Source organism: Drosophila ficusphila, unplaced genomic scaffold, assembly GCF_018152265.1.
Source record: "Drosophila ficusphila isolate 14025-0441.05 unplaced genomic scaffold, ASM1815226v1 contig_855, whole genome shotgun sequence".
NCBI classification, from domain to species: Eukaryota; Metazoa; Arthropoda; class Insecta; order Diptera; family Drosophilidae; genus Drosophila; species Drosophila ficusphila.
In genome coordinates, this window is record NW_025064807.1 from 1364846 (window position 1) to 1381713 (window position 16868).

The following is a 16868-nucleotide window of genomic DNA, read 5'->3' on the forward strand; positions in this document are numbered from 1 at the left end:
TCTTCTACGAAATTACTTGTGAGCAAGTAACCATGAGGTTTATTTAATTTAATATAAAATATTATAAAAGTACAAAAGGGAATAATACATTTTTATGAATTTTTAGTAGGTATAATATTTGGTGTAGGTCTCATCTAACATTTAAGCAAATATAGAGATCGATTAGTCAGGATCTAAATTAGAAATTTTTCATATTTTTTAAACCACTTACTTAAAATAATCCGATACGCTAGACATGAAATATCAAAAGATTTTTAAAACTTTACTGCTGCATTATGACGTGCAAGAAATTACCATTTCAGAGGAGTACTTTTGTTGTTGTATGCATTCCCCCTGAAATAAAATAAAATGTTTAAAAAAGAAAACAAAAAGTATTATACAAAGTTGTTAGTTTCGAATAAATAGATCACGTCCATACCAACTCGTATTGAATTGATAACCAGAACCATATATTAAAACAAAAGGGAAATCAAAATCGATGATGGAATATAGCCTTACCTAACAACGCCATTATTTTGAACTGCAGTAAGAGTAATAAAAGGCGTCAATCGCTCTATGAAACGATCGTTGTTGCGCTCCAATTCTCGTTGATAATCTTTTTGATCTGAAAGTATTAAATTCCGATTTTTCTTCAAAGCGTCCGCACAGCGTTTTGAAAACTCCCTAAAGCAAAGCCGTAATTTGTTTTGGTGCTTCGTTGGGACTGTTGTTCCGTCAGATAAATTCGAGAGAAACACGCTGGCCATTTCCATAGGCCCTTGGTTAACGGTAGTTCCAATACATCCTGTAACACCATTTGCAATATTTTTGGGTCAGCGGGCTCCTGATTTGTAGCAGCCGCCAACTCCAATGTTTTCTTTTGAATATCCTAAAGAGAATTTTAAGATTATAAAAACTTTGAGATTATATAAACTTAAACTTAAACTTACTTCAATTGCAACCTCAATGGGTTCAAGAACTATTTGCTGACGGCTTATGACCATAATCCTTGTTTTTACATAGGGAAAGTGGTTAGCCGTGGTCAAAATCGTTTTCCTTTTACATTGCTCATGTAGTTCGCCATGAGCCTTACCATTTTTCGTAAAAGGCGTTGCATAGATGAATCGTTCTAAACAATAAGGAACAAAAATCAGATTGAGCAATATAAAATCTTAATTCTAGTTCTTACTTATGTTGAAATTCCGTTCAAAGTATGTTTCACGATGACGCATTTCATAGGTTTCGAAATAGGGCTCTACATAAGTAATTTGAATGTAAGCTTTATCGGGATCTAAACTGTTGATATCGACTGTATTGGAGTCCTTGATGATATGCACAGAGTCCGGTCCAAAGCGTTCAGTATAAAAGTTCTACACGGCGTTTAAGTAAAGTATAAATTAAGATTGATCAACCAAAAAACGTTTATTACATACTTGAAGACGACTGAATATTTCCGGCAGTTTTGTCAAAGTCGGCTCTTTATAGATGAACTCCTGTTGGTCTAAGTCTCCAAACTTTCCTCCATAAAATCCTACCCGGAAGTATGTGCCAAAAACTCGTTTTCCCTGTTTATAAATCTAAAGATACAGTTTTAGCTAGAATATTTATAAATATTTCTTTACCTGTAGCTGCGCTATTCGATTAAATGCTTCCTGCAACTTGCCATGCACTTTGCTTAGTTTTTGGAAGTCTCTATTGGCTTCGCAAATGGGAATCAAAATCTTGTACACCTCGTTCATTGCCTCATACATGCCAGCAACTTGAAACGAATTCGAAGCTTCTTCTAGCAAAGCCTTCAATCCAGTTTCAGTAAAATGGTTTCCCAAGCAGATTCCATCTTCGCCAGGACTGAGCACATCGTCCGAAACGGCGGACTCCATGAGTGTGTTGGGAGAAATGCGTTGAAAAGACACTGCTCCAACAGGCAAATGTGTTTGGGACTCCAACATGCTAAGATATTCCGAAACCAAAGCAGCGGCATGTACATAGCACATTGCTGCTTCCGTGTGATTAGCGCGCTCGCGGTGTTTCTTAGCCATGTTTTCCAGCCAAGTCAGTCGTAGATCAGGATTGTTTTGGTATCCCTTTGCAATACGATTCATCAGATCAAGCAGCATTTCTGGGTCTTCTTGATACTCCTTCATCTTAACTGTATCCGACAATATCATATGGAGATTAAAAAGCAAATCTTGCACTTGTTCTGGAAAAGATGTATCCTGTAGATCGGAGTCGGACTCAGCGTAGACTAGAACTGTTTTCAGAGCACGACGCAGCGATTGTTCACTAAAAACCGAACTTGTGCCAACTAGGGAACTTAAAGACATCGTCACTTGCATCTTCACACGAGCAAAGTTCTAAAAGTAAAAAATCAGCAATTAGAAATGTTATAATTTCCCCAAAAGTGAAACTTACATTGCCGATTTCAAAGTTTTGCCTCATTAATAAATATAATGATGCAGCTGCCTGTGATCGGATCCCTGGCAAAAGAGATCCACAATGCTTCAATAAAATTAGACACAAGTCTGCGCAAATGTCTGTTTCGTCGTCGAATAATAAATTCGGAAATTTGAAAATCAGAGCGCGTTGGGAGGCAAACAAGTTTTGCAGCGCCAAAGTGGACTGATTGCGTGACAGTGCATGGAGTAGCACCTTGAGCACAGTTCCAAGAAGGTTATGGTAATGGTTGGTTGCAACATGAACAATTATTTCAAGAGTGTCGAGTAGTACAAGGGAAACTTCAGTCGCCAAAGAGCCTTCAATAAAATGACTTATTTCCAGTTCGTGCTCACTTTTGCCAACACCATCTACATAGGGTGAACGATATGGCATTTGGTCTTTTCGCCAGCGGAATTTCTCCGTAGAGTTTCGATCCTTTCTACGATTTATTAAATCGTAACGCGCTGAATTCGTGCCCCTAATGCATTCCTCCAATTTTTCCTTAACATCAGTGGAGCCAGTTTTCCTAAAACTTTGTGTATTGGTTCGCTTGAGAGTGGGAACGTGTTTTTGTCCTGTATACTCAAACGTTTTCAGGCAGACATTAACAACTTGAAGCATTTGGTGCACTCTGTGTGGACTCAGGTCCAAAAGCCAGCGGTATAAAACATTCCTTTCTAAATTCTTTAGCACCCAAAGGAAACACACCAGCAAATGGCGGGTATTCTCCGAACTCAGTGGCGATTTGTTTTTAACTTGTTCGTTGAAGTAGGAGTAAGGACGACTTCCAGAAATTGCGTATGCGACTTCCGGATTTATAGTTGTTGTTGTTATAGTTTGATGTGGGCCTTGATAATCTTCTAGCTGACCGATCTGCTGTAAACGATCCTGATCAAGTCCGTGCTGATGCAGTTGAGAAAGGCTGTCCATAACAATGGATAGCAATGGTATGTACAAGGCAGCTACCCGTGCACGGGCTTCTGTATCGCTATACCGAGTGTCCAAGTCGTGAGACGTCATCAGGTTGCGGATGCAGCGAATCGCCTTTCCGTGTAGCTGGGGATTGGGCACCTCCATTACTGCAGACAAATCACTGAGAACAAGTCCGACCAGAAAATGTTGCTGCAGAAACTCCTGACTGAGGTCAGCGTGAAGCGCTCGCTCGAGGGATCCCTGTAAAAAGTGAGTAAGTAAGTAAAAAAGTATTTCAGTTCTTTAAGTCTAGGCTTACGCATGAAGTTTGGCTGTTGCTCGACGTTGTGCTCGGCGTTGGGCTACAAGGAGCCGCCGAGACCATCGTGTACGAAGTTCCAAATGGCAAATTGAGAGCTACAAAGTGCTCATGACTACACACAATTCTCAGGAAGTCTATTTTATAGTTCATTAGATCAGGTATTGAAGCATTTTTAGAAATCAGAACCTTGGTATACGTTTTGATCAGACCGAAAACGAATCCCCGGTCCATGACGCTAAGTATGTCAAATATAAAGAAGCTTAAGCTTGCGTTCAGGGACTGTGCTAGTTTGGGCTCGTTACTATGATAGCCGACTACCTTTGTGGTAACCAAGTGCACAAGTGTGGAAAGATCATCGTTGAATTGATGCGGAAACCGATTTTTGCGGGGTCCATTTAAAGTATTCGAACTGTGCAAGTGTTCAATCATAGACTTAACAATGAGCTCAAATAGAAACCATGAATTCGACATGGCTAAATCGGCGGCTTTTCCACTAGCAACGACCCAATGTAAAGCCAACTCTTCGTGTAGCAGGCGCACTTGGACATCCCGTCCAGCAATCGAGTGACTTATGTCCATCGATAGATCTAAAAAGTAAAACCATTAGTTTATGCGATATTACGAATATTATTTGTACCTTTGCGATCTAAACTCCGACCACTAGTCAAAACATTATCATACAATCTGTACGTTTCGGTTAATTGCAATTCGTCCGTTGTGCTGCGACTGCTCGTAAGTCGCTGATTGGTTTGAAATGGGTGCGGAATTTTACATTGAAATTGCACATAAGTTGAAAGCAAACTTTGGCGTCCGTATTGATCGTATTGGTCGTCGTTCAGTATTGACAAAAGTGACGATACTAAGCAAAGAACTTCGAAAACTGTGGAGCCCAGAGACATAGCCTGTCCACCAATTTTGTGTGTCATTACCAACAATTCGATGAGCTTATCCAGAACCAATGGCAGGTGCCTCACTAAAGGTTCACGATTAGTGTGCTCGATATCTAGCAAGCATTTCTTCAACTCCGCCTCTATATTGCTTTCGCCGATATGGGAAGGGATGTTGCGCGAATCCAAGTATTCGCATATTAAAAAGAATCGATCCAGATACGAGTCCAAGGTGTGAACTGCAGTCACTGCTTCCACATTGATAGAAAATACGGCTCTATGATTGTCTAGCCATTTGATTCCAGGGAGATGGACATTTGGTGGTATAAATGAGTAGTTTTCTGGTGGCGATTCCAGCATAACAGGCAGATTAAATTCGCCAACCTTAAGTTTACCATCATCCAGCAATGGCAGCCATGTGTAGCCGATGGGCGTCTCTACAGAGGGCTGTATGTCCTGGGGCTTCTTTTGACAGGACACATGGTAAATGGTGAAAAACAGGTGGTGATTCTGCTTTATTGATGCAGGCAAGGCTATTTTGATCTCATCATAGAATGACGGGCACTTGTTGTGGTAATTGACTGCCGTAAATGCCTCCGTTGAAAACTTCGGGCAAGATGATTTGCCATAAATGGCATTAACCGCATCCTTTGGGGTTTCACCTGCCATAAGTTGTATGCGAACTGCAATGTTTCGGGCAGAGCCAGCACGCGAAGAGAAATTTAACTCCTTTGGTGACACAAAAAGCAGATTCCGGTAGGTATAATGGGGATTGTAAATGGCCGATTGTGGAAACTCCAGGATTTCCTTGACTGGACGAATGTTTTCAGCTGGTTGAGGGTTTATAACGGCCAGTTCCGGTGTAAGTGCGTTCTTAACTTCATCAATGCAAGGTAATATTTCCAGTTTAATAGAGCCTGGTATGCATTTATACTTCTTCATAACTGAGCTAGGTCTCTTCAACTCTGGTAGAATTTTATACAAATCTTCGTCTTTCATTTTATCTGCCTCTTGTTTGAAGAAACTCGGCACTGTAATGGTGATGGGTCGAAAGTTTTCAACAACATTAGCAAAATCATCTGGTGACCAAGATCGCCGCTTCTCCTTTCGTTCAAGAGAACCGCGCCGGGTGAGGGTTCCACTCATGTCATTAGCCTTGCGTCTTAGTTGATCAAAGCTGCTGGTTGAGGACTTCCGGTCCAAGCTATTGGAGCTCGGAGCGGTGCCCAATCCACCACCTGTTCCGCTTCCAGCAGAGTCGCGGTCTGCCCCGCCACCGTCTTTGCTTTCAAAATTATCGCCATTGAAAACGTTGGTTAAGTAGATGCCTGTCCATGCAAACGGCATTCGATATTTGCCCAATCGCTCACAATAGTCCGCAGCGTTGGATTTAACCTTGTCCCGATATTTATCTTTGTCTTCCTTTAAATATGGTTCCACAGAATTGTTAATGTCACCCTGAAGGACCTTCTCCAGGCGAATCACCAGAAACAAATCATTGCTGGGATACGAAATTTCAAATATGGCCGAGTGACTCTGGGTACTGATGTCGGCGCATTGGACGTGGCTTGACAACATTCGTTTAAGATTATCCGAGTTCATGTCGAAGTAGAAGTTTTCCGAAATTTTTTGTCGTTCTTTGGCGTCATAAATGGCCATCGAGGCGAAAATTGGTTCCACCTCAAGCTCAAGCCGCAGCTGCAGGCATTTGACCTGGATGCGATGACCCATGTGTTCCACAGGGATTTCCGCGAGCAGTCGGCGCTCAACGCTTTCCTCCGCTTCCGATTCCGGATATAGTGAGAAAATGGCCACTTGGCGATCCTGTTGCCGGCGTGCTTCGTTGGTTTGATCAATGTTCTCGGGCGGAACATTGTCCAGCAAGTTTGGTATCAGTGGATCATTAACAGAACGTCGAAGATCAAAGCTAGCCCAAGACCCACGTGGTGTCAAAGTATCCGTACAAGAACTATCTGAAGCCAAGCTTGCTATGGATTGTCTAGAGCTTGGAGTGCAGCTCTCACTTTTATAAGCGAATGTTTCCTCAAACGTTGAGAAATCCTTATCAATCTCAAACTCTTGTTGGTACGCGGAAGGGCTTATGGTTCCACGATCGATACGCTCGCGGACATAGCACGAGCTGGACAGGTGCCGCTGTGCATATTCGACTACCTTCCATGGCCTTGTATAGCAGTTTACACATTCTTGGACGTGCTGTGACAAATCAGCTCTGAAAAATTCATTCTCGTTAGCAAAAGTATAAAGTAGTCTTCATACATACAAATTTTCTGTCGGAACAATATGATCAACTGTTCGGATCTTCCGAGGAATGACTTTAACAGTTAAATCTCCTTGGGGGAAATCCAATATATGTTTCAAGGGGTCCCGGTTGATAATATTCATATGTTGGGAAAGAAATTCTTCATAGTCAAGCGGTTCCGTCGGCGAAGCCTTTAATAAAAAAATCATTAATAAAGGTTATACTGGAATTGTATTGAAGTTTTACCGTGGAAGCGCACAATGATGGGTCGATTGTCTTTGATAAATGGCAATTAGAAACATTTTTTCTGACATCCGCTGCCGACTGCCTGGGGTAGAACAAATGGGTATAGACACAATTACAGGGCGTTTCTTTGTTTAAGAATAGAATTACCGTTGACAGTCAACTTACTTAGAAACTTTTTGCACAAACGAGCGCTGCGCATTCGACATTTTACCAACTCCGTATGCTTAGGTTGGTCTATTCTTTTGTTATGAACTTAAGAAATTTTTGTTTATTTCCAGCGGCGTCGACACCCGTAGCTATCGATTAATCGCGAGCTCACTGAAATGAACCGGTAGTTCATGAACGTAAACTGGTTCCCAACACCCATCAAGGATCAGGGCTGCACTAAGAACCACTGAGGACCCGCCAAATGATATCGCCGCTTGAAACTCAAACATTTCGATTTCGTATTTTATTTTTGATTAGTTTTTTTTCTACAAAATATGTATATGTATTGTAAAACTAGGCTGTCTTAACGAATGTGTGATTTTGTAATAATTAATGTTCTTTAAAATCAAGTTCTGGGCTAGCGAACTATCGATGGATCGGTCAGTGTCCTTACATTTTTGGCGGTCAAACTAGCAAATTACAAATCAAGCACTAAAACTAAGTAATTTTCCATCAGTAATTCGATCATGCAGCATTTCAGGCGGCCTATAATATAATTAGTTCACGGTCATAGATAGTTGAAGGCGAGAAGTGTTAAAGTAATTTTTCGATTCATATATATTTATAAATGTATTTAATTGTAATTTAATATGTGCCCCTAGTTTTTTTCAGCTTGCGTCGAAAGTCTTTAAAAAAAATTGAAAAAGTTTTGACCAAAAATTAGTTTTTTGTAACGAAGAATAATAACAATATCTTTGTCCACTCATGTTATCCTGTTCAATCGTCGGTGTTCTTGCGCGTGGACTGCACCAGATTGACGGCGTTGATGGAATCCGGAAACATGGTGTGGTAGTTGATAACGGGCACATATGCTGCGGTAATCACGCGTCCGGCAAACCAGCGTCCGTGGAGCGCGTTCACCGCCAGGACCGCAGTCGTTGTTCCCGGACACTTGACGTAAACGGTGCCCGTTGGCGAAACGGTGTCCACGTGGATGTGCAGCACTCCGCCGTGCTTGGCGCACTCCTCCAGCACATCGTCCCGGATCTCCACGTCCCAGGTGGGATTTGTCTCGGTGCGTGGATCAAACATATTGGACAGTATGAAGCACTGCGTGGCTATCGACGGAGCCGCCTCCTGTTGCTGCACCGGCGCTGGTTGTGGAGCTGTGGCCAGCAGGGCATTCGCCGCCGCCTGTGGCACCGCCAATCCGGCTCCCTCAGCCAACTTAAACATCAGCTGCAGGCGCCCCGTGGCACCCAGATCGATCCCGGTTCGATCCATCTCGTCCGTGTCCAGTGAGGTGGTATTCATGTCCAGACGCTCCGTCACATTGCCCACCTTCATCAGGCGACCGGCCAGCTCAAAGCCGTTCAGTTGTTCCAAAGCCTTTTTGGCATCGTCAGCATTGTGGTACTGCAACATAAAATAAAGCAGATTTAATAATGTTGCTAATAGTTAAAGAAACCAGAAACTCACCGTGATAAATCCGTATCCCTTGGATCGACCTGTTTCCGAATCCATTATCAATTGGATCGCATCAATCTTGCCAAAGGGCTCGAAAATGCCCCTCAGCATGTCTTCGGTGATGTTAAAGTGCAGCGATCCCACGTAGAGGCGCATGGGACCTGTGTGACTTTTCGGTTGGAATGCGGGTGCCGCATTCTGGAGACGGTTCTTCTCCGCTTGCGTGTGCTGCACCATGATGGGAACGCCAAGCAGCCGCTGGCCTGACAATCCCAGAGCCAGTGCCACCGACTCCGGATCCTCAAACTCGATGTAGGCGATGCCCTTGAAGCGCTTTGTCTTGTTGCACGTGATCAGGCGCACGTCGCGCACCTTGCCCACGCTGGAGAAGAACTCCTCGAGATCACGGGATCGCACTCGTTGCGACAGCTGGATGCAGAAGACGGTGCGGGCGTCACGTTCCTCGGGACTGAGTTCGGTGGGCGGGGTTCGGTCGCCAGTTCCGTTTGCCGGCGAGCGACGACGTGGCGAATGGGTGCCTCGACGGCGGCTGCTGCAATTGGAAAAATAAACATGTTAAACATTTGCAACAGCCATGTAGAAAATAAACAAATGCTACTTTTCCTATGCAGGCTTAGTTGATTCAACAACTTGTAACAGCTTTATAATTTTAAAAAAGGATTGTTGATTTTATATCTTATCCAGGAAAAAGCATATTTGTTCACATGTTAGAGTTCTACTTACTTTCGATCCTTTGAGCGGGAATGGCTGCGCTTGCGTTCACGAATCGGACTCAACCGTTTGCGCTGATCACGAGAGCGACTGCGTCGACGTTTATCCCTGGATCGATCCGGCTGCAAGGACTTGCTGCCACCGCGACGATCTCTCGAGCGGCGGTCCCTGTCGCGATCGCCATAGCGTATGCGACGATCGTCGCCACGCTCATCCCGCGATCGACTGCGTCGAATCCTGTCGCGTTCACGTTCTCGATCTCGCTCCCGATCGCGTTCACCTTCTCTGCGGTGACGATCCCTATCGTTTCCATCGCGATGTCGCTCGCGCTCTTTATCCTTGTCCCGGTGGCTGCTGCGTTCACTGCCGCGATCTCGCCGGGATTTGCCGTCACGTGAGCCGCTTCTACTCCTGCGATAGTGGGAAAGGTATGGCGTTAGAATTGGTTTGTATTCTCAATGATTCGATACAAAAACAACGAGCTTTTCTCTTTAAAAATATAATTTTCCATAATGATTGTGTGACTGATTTTCAAGAAAGCTTTAAACAAATAAATAAATAGTTTTTCAAGAAATTTGTTATCTTTGTTTAGAAGTATGTAGTTTAGAAAGCTCGTTGTCTCCGTTACCCTAAATGCAACTTAAGATATCAATGGCACTTACCGGGACCGCTTGCTTTGCTTTTTGTGTGAGCTCCCCGTGCGGATGTCGCTGCCGTTCCGCGGACCATTCTCCGAATAGTCGTCGTCGTGACCTCCGTTTCCGCCGGGACTGCTGCCGCTGCGCCTGCGTCCACCACGTCCACCGCTGCCCGCACTGACATTCTGCACAGATAGGTTGTTTTGTTTGTTTTTGTGGATGGGTTCGGGAGTTGGAGTGGACAGGGAGGAGGGGTGGGTTGGGCGCAAGCAATAATGTAGATACAGATAAGAGGATTATTTTTTTTTTTTGTTTGTTGTCGATTGGTTTCAGTTTTTGTTGGTGGGTGGGAACACATAACGGGTGTTGATCGTTCGTTACGTTGTTGTCGTTGTTGATGTTGGTTGATTTTCGATTATATCATTTGAGTTTGTTATGATATATTATTTTTCAGTTTCGTAAATATTTTTTTTTTGAATAAGAGAAAGCAAATCAAAGTAAATTAGTTAAATTTTTGGAATCTGCAAGTATATAAAGTAGAAATGCTTAAGTCAACAATGATCATTTGGGGATCATTGCCAATTTTTAGCAAGGTAGTAATAAGGATATAGATATATAGAGATCTTATACGTAGTTTTGGTAAATATATTATATATAAATATATTGTATATATGGCACACACACAGATGGTTCACGACGGCGAGAAATGTTGTCTCCACATGGGCAAATTTCTCATGCTCATTCTCATTCTCAATCTCAATCAGTTCAGTTTTGGGGGAATGTTTAGCGCTGGCTAGTGGAGTGGACTGGTTGATTGGTTCTCAAAAAGTCGTCGTCTATATATATATAGGACATAGACATTATATAAGTAAGATTGTAGTGCTAAAGTTTAAGAATTGCTTATTACGTTTTGTATTTTTCAAATAGGTTTAGCTTTTTTGGCTTTTGTGTTGGTCATTATTGCACATTTTTCGATATCGATTTCTGTTATATGGTAAATCTGTAATTTGTAATTTGAGCGATACTTTCTTTCTTGTCTGACTGTGAGTGAGAGTAGTAGTAGTGCTGCCTGCTGCCCCAGACAAGTTAGGAGGAGTATATCTGAAATTTAGTGCACGTTCAGTTTCATGGTTTACATAGAGCAGTAAGTAACGAATTTCAATTGGATTGTGTTCAAAAAAACTCAAACATAAACAAATCATATTGAATACAAAATGCCTAGATATGTTTTGGTTTTTTTTTTTTAATCGTTTTGTAATTTTGTAATTGGTTTTTTTCGCAGCTTCTGGCACATTCAAAACTTACCAAATGGTCTCCAGCTTTTTGTGTTTAGAATGACCAAAACAATCTCTAGCAACAATATTGAGCTTATTCGATTCTCTGCAAAGACATTTCACCCTTAAGAATTATTCTAGCATTTTGGTTTGATTTTTTAATTTTTTAATGGTGATTGTGTGTGGGTAGTTTTGGTTGTTCTTTGTGAGACGCAGATAGAAGGAAATCAGAGCATTCAACACGGTTTCGGTTGATTTGGAACGAGAGGGACTTTAAATAATTCCGTACTTTTGGGGTTGAATTTTATATGAACCCAAGTGCATTTGATAAACTGTACAAACATTTATACTAGTTCGCCAACTGTCAATTTCATTTTCACGTTTATATAATCCCATCTTTTAAGTATATTTATAGATTTTTGTTATGATTACAGCTAAGGTTAAACCAATTACGATCATATAATAGATTTACACTGGGATAAAATTTTCATTTTTAGGTTTAAATGCAGTTGGTATTATCAGATAAGATAAGGAAACAAAAATATATATTAAACACGAAAGACAAACTAGGTCAGTCGGTTAAAAAAGCAAAGTCCAAGTCAACTAAATAGATTTAGGCAACTTAAAATGTTCTCAAAACCTGAATGTAAGTAATATTAACCTGTAAATGATATTTTTTTAGAACATGCTTTCTTTGAAATAAATATTTGGTTTCCAAACACTTGTTACGCGTTTTGTTTGCCCTTTACAAAATATTTTGTACGCCATTGTACCCCAAAACCCAGTGCAATCAGGACACGACTATTTCAAATGCCGCGTATGAAAATAAACAACAAAAACCCACACACAGGCAGATTTTCTCGTGGGCGAAATAATTTTCTCTATGCACGCAGTCAAGTATGAAAAACATATGAAAAAAAAAAAACGAAAATCAGCACGCAGTCTGCCGATTTTTTATTTAACAACAAAATTAGGTTAAAAATCGATTTAAGACCACTTAGTATGCATCGAGTGCACATGTGTGTGTGTGTTTGTGTGTGTGCCCGATACGACGACTTACATACAAACACAAAATGCACGTACGTACACAAGCGCCTGTGGGTGCCTATGTGAGGAAAAGAAGTATACAAACGTACATATATGAAGTAACTGTTTTTCTTTCTTTATATAGCAGCAAAATATTCGCATTCGGTTTTGGCACAAATAACCAGAGTGGGTCTTAAATTAAACGATAATCAAATGATTTCCGGCATTCGGAACTTACGTTTTTCTGATACGGCGCCTCAAGCATCGCCTCCACATCAAAGTCCTCGGCCATGTTTGAAAATTCCCTGGTTCTTTCCGCTGATGTGCGGGGTGCTCCGTGAAAAAAGTCGTCTGTTCGGCGTCTGGCACGTTTGGAGAAATCAAAATGTGGTGGGGACGCACAGCGCAATTCGCAGTACCACTTACGAACTTCTTTTTTGGCTTTTGCGTTTATCAAAGTACAATTTTTCAGAATTTTCCACTAGATTTTCTTCTCTAGCGTGGCTGCTTGTTTTCGGCTTCAGGGTTGTCTCGAAAATTATCGATAGAACCAGCGATGTAACATCGATAGATCGGTATTCTACAGAAAAAATATATTAAATAACAGTTGACTAATTTTTTACGCGGAAACATTCCTTAGGTTTGTAATTATCGATAAAAATTCTTAATTTCGTGGAAATTCATTGATCTATAATTAAACTAACTAGTTCTAAAGGAATTACCATTGTTAACATTTAATATAAATAATTACTGGAGATAAATAAAATATTTAAAAAAAATTCATAGAAGGCACAAAGTTTTTTTTATTAAGATATTGGCTCTGCACCATGTGATGCAAGGTTATTAAAAAATAAGTTTTTTTGTCCATTACAAAACACAATCGACGAACATAAACTTCAAATGATAGGCAATGATTTCTTGCCAGTACGCTTCGGTCACACTGGTCAAATTCAATACCATCACAGTCGAAAAACAGCAAAATTCTGTTGGTAAACATACGCGAAAAGTAGGCTGGCAATTAATGCGCCAGCATGCAACCAGTTGATTGCAGTTTCCCGGATATAGAGAGCTATAGGAACCTGACCAAAAGCCCAATGAATGCATTTAGGGCCGTATCAAGGCGATAAGCGAGAAAAGAGCACCTGCTTTTGCTGTTGAGTCATCAGTGTTTTAGCCAAATAATCCAAAAAAAACAAGGTCGTTTTAGCCACTTAAATTACTACCCAGCCAGTAATAGAGCCCCAGGTGAGCCACAGGTGAGAGGCGTAGTCTTCGGCGAGGATGGCGTAAGCCGATCCAACGACCAACCACCTCACCATCATCACAATATAATCGTTACGCGTCGCTGACTGAGGTGTGTCTAAACTCCGACTAACTTTCCTTTACCTTTGCAGAGCACACACACAATCACACCCAGGTAACCCAAAAAAAAAAAAAAACAAACTCATTTTGGCCACAGCCCCAAAATGGAGGATTACAAGTTCCTTTTCAAAATCGTCCTGGTCGGAAATGCGGGCGTGGGAAAAACCTGCTTGGTTCGCCGTTTCACTCAAGGACTTTTCCCACCTGGCCAAGGAGCCACCATCGGCGTGGACTTCATGATAAAAACGGTGGAAGTAGAAGGCGAGAAAATCAAGCTGCAAATCTGGGACACCGCAGGCCAGGAGCGGTTCCGTTCCATTACGCAGAGCTACTATCGGTCCGCTCATGCCTTGATCCTGGTCTACGACATTAGCTGCCAGCCCACCTTCGACTGTCTGCCGGATTGGTTGCGCGAAATCCAGGAGTACGCCAACTCCAAGGTGCTCAAGATTCTGGTGGGGAACAAGACGGATCGGGATGACCGCGAGATACCCACACAGATAGGCGAGGAATTCGCCAAACAGCATGACATGTACTTCCTGGAGACATCTGCCAAGGAGGCGGAGAACGTGGAGCGGCTGTTCTACGAAATAGCCGCCGAACTGATTGGTCAGGCGAGGAGCAAGGACGGAAGTGCCTCGGCTGCGGCGGCGGCCGCCCAACGACAGTCTGAGGGCGGCTCCATCGGACTAGGTAGTTTCAGTGCCAAGGCTGCGCAGAGCAATTGCTGCGGCGGACTCGCTAGCGGAGGCGGCGGTGGCTCAAACTCTAGTCAAGCGGGCTGAGCTGCAAACGGAACTGGAAACTGAGCAGCTAATCCATAACTAGTTAAGGACTAATCGTGATATTCCATTGATCTTTTATTACCCTCAAGCTCCCCTATTCTAACGATTATTATTTGTTACAATACTTTTCTTTTTTAAAAACGCTTATCACGATTTATATGTATTTTTTAATATGCAAACGAAACTAATTGAGCAGCTATCCTTCACCAAGAAGGACAAATCGAAAGAATCCGTTCTTCTTTTGTTATAATCAGTCTAACGACTTTTTTTTTCAGTTTTTATACAGAAAAATATTTTATTATGAAAGGTTAATAGTACTTTATTCTGACTAAACATTTATATCACCAAGTATCTTGATTTTGATATACTCGTGTAGGCGAAAAATAAATCTGAGAAGCTAATTTATAACGAACGTGTAATCGTGATATGGCATTGTTCTTTGATAATTTGTTTTTAATTTTGTTAAATTTATGCTGCAAGCTCTCTCATTTCAAATTGTCGTATCTGATAATTTTCAGAAAAAAGTATCTTAATAACAATAGTATTTAAAGTTAATTGTACAACATCCACTTCCTTTAGGTTTACCGACTCATTTTTAAAATTCCCCGAGTATCACGATTATGATCTACTCCAAAAATAGCTGTCAATGACTAAGGATGCTAAAAATTTGTGTTAAAATAACTCCATTGGAGATGTCGTCTTTAAGCGCCTGATTTTCTTGATTAGTATTATATTAACGTATTGATCCGATTGCGGGTCGTCTACCAAGTGAGCATCACACAGCCAATGCTTCGAAGAATTTAACAAAAATGCTATGCACACAATTATTTATAATTTGTATTGTTTCCTAAAAAGTATTGTATATTTAATTCATTGAATTTTCGTATACATATACAATTTATACGTATTTATCTGGAATTATTTTAAATTAATGTGCAATCATTTGTAATGCAATTTTTAAATGGTACTCGTATTAGTGTTTAAGGTGATTTTATGACATTCCAAAAATTAAACATAGAAACTATGGAATAGACCAGAAAGCGAAATGAAAAAAAAACGAAATAAAAATAAACTACTATTGTAATTACATAGAAGTGGTTTTGCTTTTATATTTATTATTTTTTTGTCATATTTATTTTGTGTGCTTTCGTTTGTAAATGATATGAGAGACTGTTGTCCGAGACAAAAGTCTTTGAACAAGCAGAACAATGATGTGGTGGGTTTTTTAAGTGCGTTCGTTCGTGATTGTTACGAGAAATTGGATGTTTAAAGGCCTTTGGGCAGTGGGTACACTTGAATTTGATTTCCGTGGAGTGGCTTAGCAAGTGGATTTCCGCTTGATGTTTTGTTATAAATGAGTTTGGACAGTGGGAACACTTGTACTCTCGTTCTCCTGTGTGTATGCGCAAATGTTTTTTGAGATTTTGTTCCTGTGAAAAAGCCGACAAGCAATTTGGACACTTATACGGTCGTTCTCCTGTGTGGGTTCGCAGATGACACTGAAGGTGTGGGGAACGTCGAAAAGCCTTGGGGCAGTGGGAACACTGGAATGGTTTTTCACCTGTGTGTATTCGCAGGTGTCGTCTAAGATATCTTTTTTGTTTGAAACTCTTCGAACAATATGAGCACTTGTACAGAGGTCCTTCTGAAACATTGTCATTGTTGTCGCTGTGATTCTCACAGGCATCGATATCACCGGGCACAGAATCTTTATCCGCATTATCATTAGTTTTCTTCTTTACTAGCGAATTTCTCAGTCGCTTAATCCTTACTTTACAATTCAAGTTATATTTTTTTCTTAAGTAATCCTTTTTTTGTTGGCTGTATAACTTGTGGCTCTTCTCATAAATTAGCTTGATTTCAAACGCGTTTTTAGCATCCAGTAGACAATCCATACAAACTTCTTCAGGAAACTGATCTCCCTTACAAACTTGAAATCCTGTGCATTTTGAAATAATTTCAGCGATTGGGGTTCCAGATTCTGTTGTGCTCTTAAAAATATTCAAAGAGGCTACCGACAACTTTAAGCAAGCTCGACAAGTTTTCTCCATTTCCCTAAAATTATGTAAAATTGTTTATTATTACATATTGGTAATGCCCGCATTTAAACTTTTTTCTTACGGTTTTGTTCGGTTTATAGGAAATCTAAAATCCACAGGTTCAATGGTAAGCCAGTTTCCAGTTTTGCAGTTTTAGATCACATCCGAAAAATAAATTAAAAATGACGCGGTCAAATTTAATTGCCTTTCTGTTAATAAAATTTGGAAATTATTACCAGCTGATCATGTCTGCCGGTTACTCGGACAAAAGCTGAATGCTTTGGCAGAAATATACCAAAAATATTATTACAACTTTGGTATTTTGGGTAACTCTCAGAAAACACCAATAACCCGCC

At 41.0% G+C, this 16868-nt stretch overlaps 4 protein-coding genes across 6 annotated transcripts; 1 reads left to right on the forward strand and 3 right to left on the reverse strand.

Annotated features, from left to right (window-relative positions):
- Positions 1 to 13: 13 nt before the first annotated feature.
- Positions 14 to 7348, reverse strand: LOC108100106 (dedicator of cytokinesis protein 7). The gene is given in 13 exon segments (XM_017203854.2): positions 14 to 333; positions 499 to 787; positions 790 to 868; positions 930 to 1108; positions 1169 to 1349; positions 1413 to 1544; positions 1602 to 2333; positions 2392 to 3588; positions 3647 to 4236; positions 4287 to 6766; positions 6818 to 6987; positions 7043 to 7124; positions 7208 to 7348. Coding segments are annotated over 13 exon segments (6195 nt in total). The 5' UTR covers positions 7249 to 7348; the 3' UTR covers positions 14 to 290.
- Positions 7349 to 7478: 130 nt separating this feature from the next.
- On the reverse strand, positions 7479 to 12881 carry LOC108100073 (RNA-binding protein 39). Of its 2 annotated transcripts, XM_017203809.2 has the most exons (6): positions 12753 to 12881; positions 12565 to 12688; positions 10051 to 10211; positions 9401 to 9799; positions 8669 to 9209; positions 7479 to 8605 (listed from the first exon to the last, which is right to left on the reverse strand). In XM_017203809.2, exons 2-6 carry the CDS (start codon positions 12616 to 12618, stop codon positions 7967 to 7969), a joined length of 1794 nt encoding a protein of 597 aa, XP_017059298.2. In that variant the 5' UTR covers positions 12619 to 12688; positions 12753 to 12881; the 3' UTR covers positions 7479 to 7966. The 2 variants fall into 2 exon arrangements, with proteins under 2 accessions (XP_017059298.2, XP_017059297.2); XM_017203808.2 differs by having other exon boundaries at positions 12565 to 12872.
- Positions 12882 to 13243: 362 nt separating this feature from the next.
- Positions 13244 to 15567, forward strand: LOC108100105 (ras-related protein Rab-30). Of its 2 annotated transcripts, none has more exons than XM_017203852.2 (2): positions 13244 to 13582; positions 13721 to 15567. In XM_017203852.2, exon 2 carries the CDS (start codon positions 13793 to 13795, stop codon positions 14471 to 14473), a length of 681 nt encoding a protein of 226 aa, XP_017059341.1. In that variant the 5' UTR covers positions 13244 to 13582; positions 13721 to 13792; the 3' UTR covers positions 14474 to 15567. The 2 variants fall into 2 exon arrangements, with proteins under 2 accessions (XP_017059341.1, XP_017059340.1); XM_017203851.2 differs by having other exon boundaries at positions 13245 to 13571.
- Positions 15564 to 16721, reverse strand: LOC108100104 (zinc finger protein 182-like). The gene is made up of 2 exons (XM_017203850.2): positions 16595 to 16721; positions 15564 to 16528 (listed from the first exon to the last, which is right to left on the reverse strand). Exon 2 carries the CDS (start codon positions 16522 to 16524, stop codon positions 15589 to 15591), a length of 936 nt encoding a protein of 311 aa, XP_017059339.1. The 5' UTR covers positions 16525 to 16528; positions 16595 to 16721; the 3' UTR covers positions 15564 to 15588.
- Between the last annotated feature and the right edge of the window lie 147 nt (positions 16722 to 16868).